This window comes from Pinus tabuliformis, chromosome 1_1 (genome assembly GCF_031772625.1).
Source record: "Pinus tabuliformis cultivar Carrire ecotype Pingquan chromosome 1_1, CPIR1, whole genome shotgun sequence".
Classification (NCBI taxonomy): Eukaryota; Viridiplantae; Streptophyta; class Pinopsida; order Pinales; family Pinaceae; genus Pinus; species Pinus tabuliformis.
Genome location: NC_142297.1, coordinates 457,408,954 through 457,422,139, shown reverse-complemented (window position 1 = coordinate 457,422,139; position 13,186 = coordinate 457,408,954). Strand labels below are relative to the sequence as shown.

The following is a 13,186-nucleotide window of genomic DNA, read 5'->3' as shown; positions in this document are numbered from 1 at the left end:
GTGATAGTATTCGACCTCTTCCATTGAAGCATGTAGGATCTGATTCCGATGGTTTATCTGCTGGAGGAGGATATTCGGCGTGCTCTGTCTCTGCGCCATAAGTCTGATGATTATAGCTGAGCCCCCAAACACCACTGCCTTTTTTATCCCTAACTTTAGCAGCTGTGTGAGGCCCTGGTACAATGCTAATCCCTCTGCCCTATTGTTGGAGATCTCTCCTAGCCCCCATTCGAAGTGAAGTATGCTCTCTCCATTAGCGTTGCAAATTAGACCCCCCGCACCGGCTTGGCCTGGGTTCGATTTAGAAGCGCCGTCAAAAAATAGGTTGAACATGTTACAGTTTCCCAACCAATTCGAAAATTCCTCATCATTTAGCCTCAGTTTCCATGCGCTGTTTGTTTCTTTCTTTTGTGTCCTTCCTTGATTTATTTCCTGAGCGCTAGCTATATTCTCTATAACATAGCTGATCAGATTTCTCTCTTCTATGCTATAATTTGTTACCTCAATCTTGCCTTTGGTGTGATTTGAGACTGTCTCCACCGCTAGCATCTTTGCCTTGTGACACATTACCCTGGTGTTGCAGCCTTTCTCTTGGAAGACCTTTCCATTTCTTGCCAACCAAATGCACCATAGAAGGGTTAAGGGGATGGTATTCCATATCCTTTACGCCAATTTACTCCTTTTCTCTTTCCATGGACAGTTCTTCCTCCATTTGTGAATCGTTTCTGCAATAGTTGACTGAGGCTCCCAGGAAGCTTCTCCTATTGAGGCCATCTTTCTCCAACATTCATCAGCCACCGGACATTCTATAAATAGGTGCTGGATTGTTTCTTCTGATCTACAGCAGTTTGGGCATCTGGATGGCCCCATTATGCCTCTTTTCTTTAAGTTTTCCGCTGTTAGTGGTTTTCCTTTCAGGAGCAGCCAAATGAAAAATTTGACTTTGGGAGGTGCTTCTGCTTTCCATACAAGTTTCCATTGGTTCCATATTTCCTGTTGGAAGCTGCTATCGCAAAGGAGTTGGTGTCCAGCTTTAACCGTGTATTGAGTTCCAGTTGGGTCCCAACGATATCCATCATGCTTGCCTTCTTGGATCGGAGCTTTGTTGTGTAGGAGATTCTTTAGGACAGTGAGGCTGGTGTCTAGCTCCCTGGGATGTTCCGGGAATTTCCATCCTGTCCATGCTTGAGAGTGATTGTCCCATTGTGATATTTGAGCCAAGTACATTATTCCTTTGCCATTGAGCCAGTTTATGGCAGGAATTACCTCCATTTTTGTTCCAATGGGGTGCTACCCTAAAATTTTGTCAGCGGAGAAGTTGATGCTGCTCCCCCCTCCTGGGACCTTTGAAATATTCTGAGACATAAAGGCAATGGCCTTTTTGCAGAGCTGCCAAATTTTTGTACTTTCTCTGATGGGAATGTTAGTCTCCAGGAGTTGTTGCCTTGTGCAGTTCAAGTATTTTGCTTCTAAAACCTTCTTCCACCACGCTGTAGGCCCTATGATCAATCTCCATAATATTTTAGCTCCAAGTGCTAAGTTTAGCAATTTTGGTGATCTGATGCCTAATCCTCCTTTTTCTTGTGATTGAATGATGTTCTTCCAACTTACAAGGTTGAATTTTTTTTAATCCGTTTTCCCTCCTTGCCAAAGAAAATGCTTGAGGGCTCTTTCAATTTTCTGATGGAAAACAACAGGAGCTTGATATAAGGAAAAATGGTATATGGGAAGAGAGGCTATACCTGATTTTAGAAGAACTAGTCGTCCTGCTGGATTAAGCCACATGGTGCCCCATTGCTGGATTTTTCTCTTAATTTTGTCAAGGATTTCGTTCCAGGTATCAGCTTTCAATGGTCCCATACTTACAGGCATCCCTAAATAGGAGAAATGGTTCTAGACCAGTGTTATAGACATTTTTGTGCCTCGCATCATGGAGCATGAAATGTCGATAATTACAGGGATCCTTAGTCCCTAAACATGTTGTTCTTACCCCTAAAAGAACAAGGTCATCAAACAACAGCACTTCCAATCAGTTCTCCACCTGAAAACACTTCAAAACAGGCTTATTTTGGATCATGTCAGCTGCTCCACTGAGCTTCTACGCTGGAATGCAACTGTCCCTCTTTGTACCTGCGCTGGAAGTCAAGATTGATGAAGGCTACCTGCGCTGGGCGAGATTGGCCAAGTGGCACAGTCATCCTGCAAGGTGTCAACTACCCAGGAAGCTTCCAAACTGACACTTGGTTCATGAGATTCGCCCTGTGATGAGTAAGAGGTACTTGATCACCATGTGTAAGCAAGGATCTCCAAGTGGACTCAAGAACTGAAGATTAACTGAAGAGGGAGAGGACACAAGGCAGCTTCATGTCAGTCTCAAGCTGACTCATCCTCTCTTCTTCTCTCCTATATATAGAGCTCTTCTATGAGGTCTAAGGAGGCTGGAATTTTGTGTAAAGCAAGGAGGTGCTGTTGGTTTACAGTTAGAGCTATTGGGTGATTGTTTTACTAGAGGTGAAGAGGAGAGTTCTTGCTGCTGGGGAGGTGCTGCTGGATTGGAACCATCATTGGTTGTAACCTTCTCAGAACCCTGTTACTTCTATCAATAAAGTTTTGCATGTTCTCCTATATACTTGTATTACATTGATGGATTGTATTTACTTGTATATTTGATTCACTCTAATCCATGCATCAGTTATGAGTACATGTATCTTGTAGTTTCCTCTCTTGTTTTGTGCAGGATCTGTGTGTAGCTGGACCGGCAAAGAGAGCAAGGAGCTGGGAACAAGAGACAAAGAGAGAGGACAAGGATCGACTAAGCGAAAGACACCAGGTTGGTTAATCTTTTCTTCCTCCTCTCTGTACTTTCATAAAGGAAAACATCAAAGCTTTACTTTCAGTTGTTGCTAAAGACTGTCACCTTTAGAGTAGGGATAGGGTCATCCGCATCGGATACTTTTCCCCACAACAAACTGGCGACTCCGCTGGGGAGCGTAGTATCTTGTTGGTGTTTGTAGTATTTTGCTATTCATTTCTTGAAGAAAAGAGTACCAAATCGAAAAGCTTTTGACTATATCAAAAGCGAAGTAGAGGGATTGCTACTCTTGCTCATTTGCTGAGCAAATTCAAGATTTGAAGAGCTTATCTACAAAATATTCTTTACTCTTTGTGATAGCTTTTCATCCTCTTGATCATCCCTTAGCCTGTACTTGACCTATAGCTTTTTATTTCAGCAAAAACAGTGCATTTTTGAGCTTTTTATGACCCGGAATTCTTTGTAGACGAAACTCTCGTGAGTCAGTGCAGGCTGTCCACAGGCAGTCTGCATTACAGCGCAGGTGCTCCCTTCGGGAACTGCGCTGAGAGTGAAACTGGCAGACTAGAACCTGCGCTGGTCCAGTTAGCCATTGTCTTGCTCAGTCTTCCTATTGTGTCTTGGCCCTGTTTTCACTGAATTTTTTGCTGAATGCTTGCTGGTTATTGTAGTTGCTGTAAGCCACTTCTCCTTGACATTATTCCGCCTCAGTCGTGTGATGAAACTGTGAATGTTCTTTCAGTATTTCTTGTTTCAGTTACAGTTTCCCATTGTGAAAAGCGAACCAGTATAGCTGTGGCCTCTTAGATCCTGAACTGTAAAAGTGTCTTTGTGATCTTATGAGCTAGTTTTATTACTGTTCATGGCTGTTTGAGTTTGTTTGCTCTTCATTTTTATGGTTTGAATCTATACATTTCCTGTGTTTAAACAAGCCTATCATAAGGTGTCTTTTTGATTGTGGACAAGCTTGTTTATTTCTACTTGAAATTAGATTCAAAATTATACAGCAGTTTCCTTTCTGTCTTCCATCAACATTAAGGATAACGAAAAGAAATACATGCATTGTGCATTTTGCATTTGACTGTGTGCTTGACGATTTAGGAAAATGTGCATTTTAGTGTGTGTTCTATGATCTGTGGAAAAAGTTGTGTCTTTCTTTTCCCTCAGTAGATTAAGGTTTTCAAAGTTGAAAGATTGAAAAGATTTGCTTCTCATTCTTAGATCGCATATAGGAAGTTGTATATATACATCTCGTGGCGAACCTGAAAGGCAAACTGTTAAGCAAGATCAACATTAAAATAAACTCAATTTACATAACAACGCTTTGGAATTTAACGCAAACATCTAGAGGTCTAGGTAGAGACATGTTCCGGCGTTGTTAAACATAGTGACTGTCGATCTCTACGAAGGTGGGTGATTCCTCCTGAGAGTCGGTGGCACTAACACGGACTTGAGCTCCCGCGTACCGTTGCGTATATTGGGAGACCCCTATAGGCTTTTATCCTTTATCCTTAGGAAACCGTGTCGGCCGCCCTACTGATCGCGATGCAGTGAACACAGCATTCATGAAGATTGACCACCCGTACCGTAAAACGTATTCTGTGGTTTCGCGAAAGGTTTGGCACACCCTCTGCCTAGATCTCCAGAGCAGTTTCTTTTGGCCTTTTTCAAACTCTATAACTGAAAAAGTCCAACCGAGCATTTGTCACTTCGGGCTCGTTAATACATCGAAGGCGACTAGAGTCATCTTTAGCTTTTTCTCGACTCTTAAAACATGAAAAAGCAAGTTTGTGTCTAAAAGCGTCGTTAATAAAATTTATTTTAAGCGGAACATAATCACCTGTTATTCCCACGTTGATCTTTCAGTTGAAAAGTATGGAGCCCACCAACCGAGGAAGTAACCTTGGCGGAAGTCCAAATCCCTTCTCCTCTTGGGGAGATGTTGGTGCGCCTCATATGGCTACATTGTCACTTCCAGGATTGACAATCGGCCTCCCTGTATGGCTCTTTTCAACTAATGTAGTCCAGATCGCCACTAATCCTGAGCAGTCGAATCAACAGTCAGAACAATCTAAAACTACCCACCAGCCTTCCACTTCTTATGATTCCTCTGATCCTTCATCTTCGCAAGGTAGAGCCGGCAAAAGTCAGCCACCCAAGGAGAAGAAGGAAAAGAAGAAGAGAGAAAAGAAGCAGAAGGAGCCTCTGGCGAAGGCGACTGGGGGCAAGCAGAAGAAAGCTGACAAAAACCCACACACTGCACCGACCGGGCCTAAATCGCCATGTGTCATTTGCAAAGGGATCTACTTCCATCGTGATTGTCCTTGTATTCCCCGGATACTAAGGGACTGGTCCCCAAGGTTGCACAATCTGGTAGCATCAACCTCTGGTTGTCATGTTGATTGCATTCCGTCAACTAGCGAGAGTGAAGGACGAAAGAGGGGACCAAGATCACCCTATCTATTGTGTGAAGGCAATCATGCCCTCCACAAATGTCCATTCTTAGATGAGGCCAAGAGAGTTTTGGAAGATCGCCCGGTGTCACCGTTGCAACTTCCTCCTGGATATCGAAAACTCGCGCCTAATCCCTCGATACTTGAAAATCCAGTTGAACCACTCAAGTGGTCAGCTGAAGTGTCGGTCGTTGAAAATGAACCTACTGAATCTAGACCAGACGAAAGTCTAAAGGTCGATACGGCAGTTGGCCCGGTCTTTCCTTCAGAGGTTCTATCGTCCAATGACCCCGTCATTGAAGACCCGTCTTCAAATGACACCGTCGCCGAAGAGTCATCTTCATGCGACACCCTCACTGAAGAGAATAAGGATGACACCATCCAGGTTCTTTTCATCAGCACCGACTCAGATGAGCATCAGGGCAATGCGCCCATTCCTTTATCGCAGGAAGGAACATCATCAGAGTCATATCCGGCCGTATATTCGGTCCCACCACCAAGCAACCTGGTTGTATCCTTTGATTGGAATCAACTAGGCAGGCCTCAGTTACCAGCCAGTGTACCATTCAGAATCATTGTCCAGATCTATAGAATGATTATGGCTGGTACTATCATCGATGAAGGGGCGTCTGTGAGTATCCTTTCCTCTGTTGCTTGGAAAGCACTAGGTTCCCCAGCGCTTTTACCTGAGTTGAGAAATCTCTCAGGTTTTGATAAAGGAACCAGTCGACCATTAGGGATCCTCCCCGATGTACCTATTACATTGAAAGGGAAGACCGTCAGGATGAACGTGTTGGTAGTTCAAGGACCCTTGGATTATAACCTACTCCTTGGACGCGACTATATTTATTGCATGGGAGCGATAGTCTCCTCACTCTTTAGAGTAATGTGTTTTCCACACGAAGGAAGGGTGGTCAAGCTCGTAGACCAACTTTCATTTCCGGGATCTCGCATCGCAAATAGTCAAATACCAATCCTAAATGGTCTGTTCACTCAAGATTCGCCTCCACCCCCGGTCCTCCTTCCCGATGAGCGCGAGTGATTCGGAAAGAAAGACTAGGACCCAGGGGGCATGCACCCTGGTCTGCTTCGGGCAGAAGAAACTCCGGGTATAAGACATAATTTCCGCAGAAGAACATGACTAGTCCGTACCCCGTCCGTAGGAAGTGGGGTTGTTCTGGAATAATGATCTTTTGTTAAAGTTATGTGTTTGACAAAAGTCATTCACCTTTGTCTAAAAAAGTGGGCAATGCCCAAGTAGGAATTCCCTTATTGCAACAAGTAGTAACCATCTTTGAATTCAAGCCTCGCCCATCGAAACATATGTTTTGAAGGATAAGCAGGGGCAGTCTACGAAGAAGGAGACCGTATTGTTGTGACAGAGGGTAACCATCTTTGGACAACCCAATGATAGACACCGCCGAAGAAAGAGATTGATCTGCGGCAGCAAATCGAACCGTCTTTGGAATAATAAGAAAGAGGCAAGCCTCCCTCAATAATACCAATGTTTTATCTTTGAGTGGTGTTCTTCTATTGTCACAAATAGCTGTTTGTTAAAAGTGGGCCGACGGGAAGCCTGAGTACTGCGTAAGACCCCTTAAAATAATGAGAAGACAAGTATCGTTAACATTAGATTAGCAAGATGACAAGTAAATGTGAACACCCAAAGAAAAGCGGAAGTAGGGGAGAGGAGGGGCAGCCTCGAAATTCTATCCTATACCTGGGGGCATGCATACCTTCTGGAGTGCAAGCTAGGGGCGGTTATTTATCTGGTTTTAAGATTAGCCGTTTCCAAACTTGCATGAAAGAAGCCTGTGGGGCAAAAGTAAAATTTTCCAAAAGTGAGCATAGCTGTGGTAAGGCATAAGCTCTATAAAAATTGGTCCTTACGGGAGGCGTTCTTTTTATGACTGGTATATCGAGCAGTTTTAGCATATAGTTCATGCTCGTTAAAAAATAAACGCAAATTCGAGCAGTTTTATGACTGAATTTATGCTCGTTAAAAAATAGAAAAGTGTGAGCAAAAGTTTCCCCCAGAGTTCAAGCTCATGGAAAAAATGAACCGGTAAATAACCTTTTGAGATCGTAAATTCATCAGCCATAAGAACCTTGATCGTGTTTTCATCCACCACCTCCACTGTTCATTTGGCCGATCATTCACTTCCATTTGTGTGTTTACCTCTTTTGAGAAACAGCTGCGAAGAGTGATTTCACCTAGCCATCCTTGTGACACTGCCGTGATTGGAAAATTCCAACCTGTACCTGGAATCTGCTGCTATCCCTGTTTATCACTCGTTCCTCAAAAGACGAGTCTTCTTTGAGCTCTTTTCACGGACTCGTAAAATATGAAAAGTTTGCCGATTTTTGGCCTTCCAGCTCGTTAAATAACCGGAACGCTATCCCTCCTCTAAATTTTAATCTTTTTGGACCTGAGGGATTATTGCACAAAAGGATCGAGCGCTTGTCTTGTTCGGCTCGTTAAAAGTACCGAACAGCCATCCCTTCTGTATTGTTTTATACTTTTTCGGACTTAAGGGATTAGCTGACGAAAAATGAATTTTGGAGTTGACTTTATGTACCTTTTCAGACTCTCTAAAAATGAAAAGGACCGAGTTTTCCTTGTCGTTAGACTCGTTAAAATGATTAAATAGCGACAAACTTGTCTTTAGACGAGAACGAGTTTCCCTATCGCTAGGCTCGTTAAATCATAGCGATGGGCTTGCCCGAAGGGCAGGTTATAGAACAAGCATATGTTATCCTCCTCAAGCTTGACAAAAATAAAGAGGTACTGGTCAGAAATGACTGGGGAAAAATTGGGAGAACATTCAAAGTTTAATGGTAGCAAGTCACTCTTGAACATGACACTTTTCCTCCGTACCACATCGGGTTGGGTTGTTTCATTCACCGGTCTCATCGCCATGGTCCTCGCCAAACCATCCACATTTGGGGTAATGCTACCGATCCATCGCATCAGTGTCGTTATATGTTCAAGAGGGGTCATTCTGAAAGTGTCAACCGTGTCCCATCCACTGCCATACATTATCCTTCATCCATTCACGATCGCCACCCTGAATCATATGTCACAGTTTGTTTTCACCTCCACTAAAGTCATTAGCTCCGTTCCGCATCATTGATGTGGGATTCATTAAGGCCCTCCTTTGACGGATCGCTTCTTGTCGACTTCAGCTCATTATCCAAGAAGTTGATCTAGGAACACCCCCATCAGTACTTTGAAGCTTGCATGCCTCAATGGCAAGTTTCTCACTTCCGGCGACAGGTATACATCAATGACCTTCGACCAGAAGATTTTGCGTGGCGTTCGACGCCAAGTCCTTTATTCACGCCACGTGAATTGTACTGCAGTACCTTGAGGGTCATCGTCATTATTGGTGATTCCTCTCGCGCTTGTTAACGGTTTTTCATTATTGACCGGTAATCAAGCGATGTCTTTCCATGTTCGACTTCAGCGCAATTCTCGCATGGATCGACTTGTACTTAGAGTGAAGATCGAACGAGTTTGAAGACCCCGGATCTAGTTTCATCCATCCGGGCTGCGATATATATTCAGGAAAAATAAAAGCATTTGCCATGTACATCATTGCAGCAGATGATCATCCTATTCAAAGGATGATAATTTCAGCAGAAAATTATCAGTCTATCTTCAGACGATCGTCTGTCATATGTACCAAAATGTATTTATAAAAGATGAGCATGGGAATACCCGCCTCAGCTAGATCATGAAAAAAGAATGAAAAATAATGTATTGTATTGTATTGTATTACAGGGCACTCTCCTCAGCACTGGAACGAACTTCGGACCCTCTAGATAAAGCATTTCACCCGATAAATGGCCTCATACTTTAGGGGGCAACTGTTATAGACATTTTTGTGCCTCGCATCATGGAGCATGAAATGTCGATAATTACAGGGATCCTCAGTCCCTAAACATGTTGTTCTTACCCCTAAAAGAACAAGGTCATCAAACAACAGCACTTCCAATCAGTTCTCCACCTGAAAACACTTCAAAACAGGCTTATTTTGGATCATGTCAGCTGCTCCACTGAGCTTCTGCGCTGGAATGCAACTGTCCCTCTTTGTACCTGCGCTGGAAGTCAAGATTGATGAAGGCTACCTGCGCTGGGCGAGATTGGCCAAGTGGCACAGTCATCCTGCAAGGTGTCAACTGCCCAGGAAGCTTCCAAACTGACACTTGGTTCATGAGATTCGCCCTGTGATGAGTAAGAGGTACTTGATCACCATGTGTAAGCAAGGATCTCCAAGTGGACTCAAGAACTGAAGATTAACTGAAGAGGGAGAGGACACAAGGCAGCTTCATGTCAGTCTCAAGCTGACTCATCCTCTCTTCTTCTCTCCTATATATAGAGCTCTTCTATGAGGTCTAAGGAGGCTGGAATTTTGTGTAAAGCAAGGAGGTGCTGTTGGTTTACAGTTAGAGCTATTGGGTGATTGTCTTACTAGAGGTGAAGAGGAGAGTTCTTGCTGCTGGGGAGGTGCTGCTAGATTGGAACCATCATTGGTTGTAACCTTCTCAGAACCCTGTTACTTCTATCAATAAAGTTTTGCATGTTCTCCTATATACTTGTATTACATTGATGGATTGTATTTACTTGTATATTTGATTCACTCTAATCCATGCATCAGTTATGAGTACATGTATCTTGTAGTTTCCTCTCTTGTTTTGTGCAGGATCTGTGTGTAGCTGGACCGACAAAGAGAGCAAGGAGCTGGGAACAAGAGACAAAGAGAGAGGACAAGGATCGACTAAGAGAAAGACACCAGGTTGGTTAATCTTTTCTTCCTCCTCTCTGTACTTTCATAAAGGAAAACATCAAAGCTTTACTTTCAGTTGTTGCTAAAGACTGTCACCTTTAGAGTAGGGATAGGGTCATCCGCATTGGATACTTTTCCCCACAACAACCAGTTTGCAGGAGACTCCAAATATACTTGCAATGTTATGAAAGGTGTGATTTGTTGTATTCCAACCATATATACAGATTTTTATCTGATTGACCTTCCCACCTGAGTAATCCATGAATTGGTCTAAGATCTTCTTAAAGCAACTTGCTATAGTGGTGGAAGCTCCTCCTATTAAGAGAGTATCATCTGCAAATTGAGAGTGATTGATGTTCTTTGTTCCTTGTTCAATCTTGATGCCAGTGATTAGACCTATTCTCCGGTTGTAATCCAAGGTTTGACTGAATGATTCGGCCATAAGGATAAATAAGTAAGGAGATAGGGGGCAGCCTTGTCTAAGGCCTCGAGGAGATTGGAATGCAGCACACGGTCTTCCATTAATCAAAGGGGAGATCCAGGGATCCGTTATACAAGCTTTGATCATTGTGATGAAGGAAGGGTCAAATCCCATTTTATGAAGAACAGCAAACAGGAAGGAATGCCTAACCCTATCAAAAGCATTGGCAAGGTCTAGCTTTAGGACAAACCCTTTCTCCTTTCTACTTAAGCTTGAGTGGATGGCCTCTTGCACAAGAAGGATAGAGTCAGTGATGTGCTTATTAGGAAGAAAGCCCCCTTGGTTTTCTGAGATCAGGCATGGGAGGTGTGGCTTGAGTCTGGATGCAAGAATTTTTGAGATTATTTTGTATGCTTAGTTGCATAAAGATATTGGCCGAAATCTTGAAAAAGTGGAAGGTCTATTCTCTTTTGGGATTAAGGCTAGATAGGTGGAGTTGGTAAATCGCCCCATTTTGCCTTTTTTAAGAACCCAGCGAATCATCTTTAAGAGATCTTTTTTGATCATCTGCCAATACTCTCTATAAAAGCTGATTGAAAACCCATCAGGTCCTGGAGCTTTATCTGGGTGTAAGCTCTAAATTGCTGCTTGGATTTCTTCTTCTTCTACATCTTTTCTGAGACTGTTGTTCATTTCTTGAGTGACTCCTTTAGTTAGGTGCTGCAGCATGCTTGAGTAATCCTCCTCATCTTTGTCCTCAGTCAAAAGGCTATTAAAATGTTTGGTGGCTGCTTCCTTTATAGAATCCTGAGTGTTGTGACTGTTCCCTTCATTGTCCATTATTGTGCTCACTGTATTTCTGACTTTTCGAACCGTAGCCTGCTTATGGAAATAAGATGTGTTTTTATCTCCCTCTTGCAACCAGAGTTGCCTTGATTTCAGTCTCCATTTTGTTTCTTCATCCCTTATAGTTTGACTCAATTGAGAGTATAATCTAGTTTCTTGCTCTTTAGCTTGCTGGGATAGCCCAAGAGCTTCGATTCTTTGCTGCACTTCCTCTAGATCTTGTTTGATTTTCTTTTTATTCACCTCGGGCTCTTGGTAATTGTTCTTTGCCCAATTTTTTAGAGCCTGTCTTACTCTCTTTAGTTTTGTCTCCCAAATATAAGTTGGTGAGCCTTCTACATGTTGAATCCAAGCCTGCCGCACCACATCTTTTGCTGTTGGGGAACGATTCCAAATGGAGTAGTATTTGAAGGGAATGGGTCCTAGCTGACATTGACTTTGAAGAGTAAGCGTTATTGGGTAGTGATCAGAGGCAGAAACATTGAGAATATTTGAATGACCTGTAATGAAGGTGGAAAGGTATGCTGTGCTTATAAGGAACCTATCAAGATGTTCCATGATATTGCCGATACCAATTCTTCTGTTACTCCAGGTGTACCTACGGTTTTTGGGTCTGATATCAACAAGGTCTTGCTCCTGCATGATGTTCTCAAGTCGACTTCATTAAGGCCCTCCTACGATGGGTCACTTCTTGTCGACATCAGCTCATTATCCAAGAAGTTGACTTAGGAACAACCCTTTCAGTACTTTGAAGCTTTCATGCCTTAATGGCAAGTTTCTCACTTATGGCGACAGGTTTACATCAATGGCCTTCGACTGAAAGATTTTGCGTGGTGTTCGACATCAGATCCTATATTCACACCACGTGAATTGTAGTGTAGTAACTTTAGGGTCATTATCATTATCGATGATTCCTCTCACGCCTGTTAATAGCTTACATCATTGGCTGGTAATCAGGCGATGTCTTTCCGTGTTCGACTTCAGAACATCTTTTCATATGGATTGACTTGTACATCGGGTGAAGATTGAACGAGTTTGAAGAACCAGATCTAGTTTCATCCATCTAGGCTATGATATATTTAGGAAAATAAATACATCGAATGTACACCATAGCTACACATATGATCATCCAAGCTAAGGGATGATGGCTCTATAAGAATCACCAGTCTGCAACAGCAGACAATTATCTGTCCTATGTACATGAAAATGAATTTATAAAGTTGAGCATGGGAATTCCCACCTCAGCTAGATCATAAAAATAATATGAAGATAATGTATTGTATTGTATTTTATACAGGTCACCTTCCAGTTTGAAAAATCTTGAATCCTCATGATAAAGCATTTCACCCGACATCAGAATATTTATGACCTCATGCTTCACGGGGCAACTATTGTAGACATATTTGGGCACTGCAACCCCAATCACATATGTCGATAAACCAAGGGCTCTTAAACCCCTAAAAGTGTTGTTTCACACCCTAAAGGATCATGGTCAACTGATTACATCATTTCCCAGAAGTTCCACCTGAAAAACCACTCAGAACTAGCCAAAACTGGACCATACAAACTGCTCCATGCTAAGGGTGTGATGCATACTAGCTGTTACACTGGCCAGGTGCAATGCATACTGAAAGAGCCTTTTGTGGGGTGCAATGGGCGAGAGTAGACAAATGGAAAAGACAGTTTGCTAAGTGGATACCCAGAGAATCTTCTAGAAACTTCTCATATGGCACTTGCCTCTCTGAATTCGCCCAGGGATAAGTAAGAGATCATGAAATCTCCAAGTGGAACCAAGAACTATCAAAGAAATGACACTAATAAAAAACCCAGAAGCTGACTCACCCCTCTGTAAATATCTATAAAT

The 13,186-nt window shown here is 42.8% G+C and overlaps 1 protein-coding gene across 1 annotated transcript; it reads right to left on the bottom strand.

The window, feature by feature from the left end:
* Window positions 1–11,112: 11,112 nt before the first annotated feature.
* On the bottom strand, window positions 11,113–11,964 carry LOC149213730 (uncharacterized). Its single transcript, XM_089389127.1, has one exon. It carries the CDS (start codon window positions 11,962–11,964, stop codon window positions 11,113–11,115), a length of 852 nt encoding a protein of 283 aa, XP_089245253.1.
* Window positions 11,965–13,186: the final 1,222 nt, after the last annotated feature.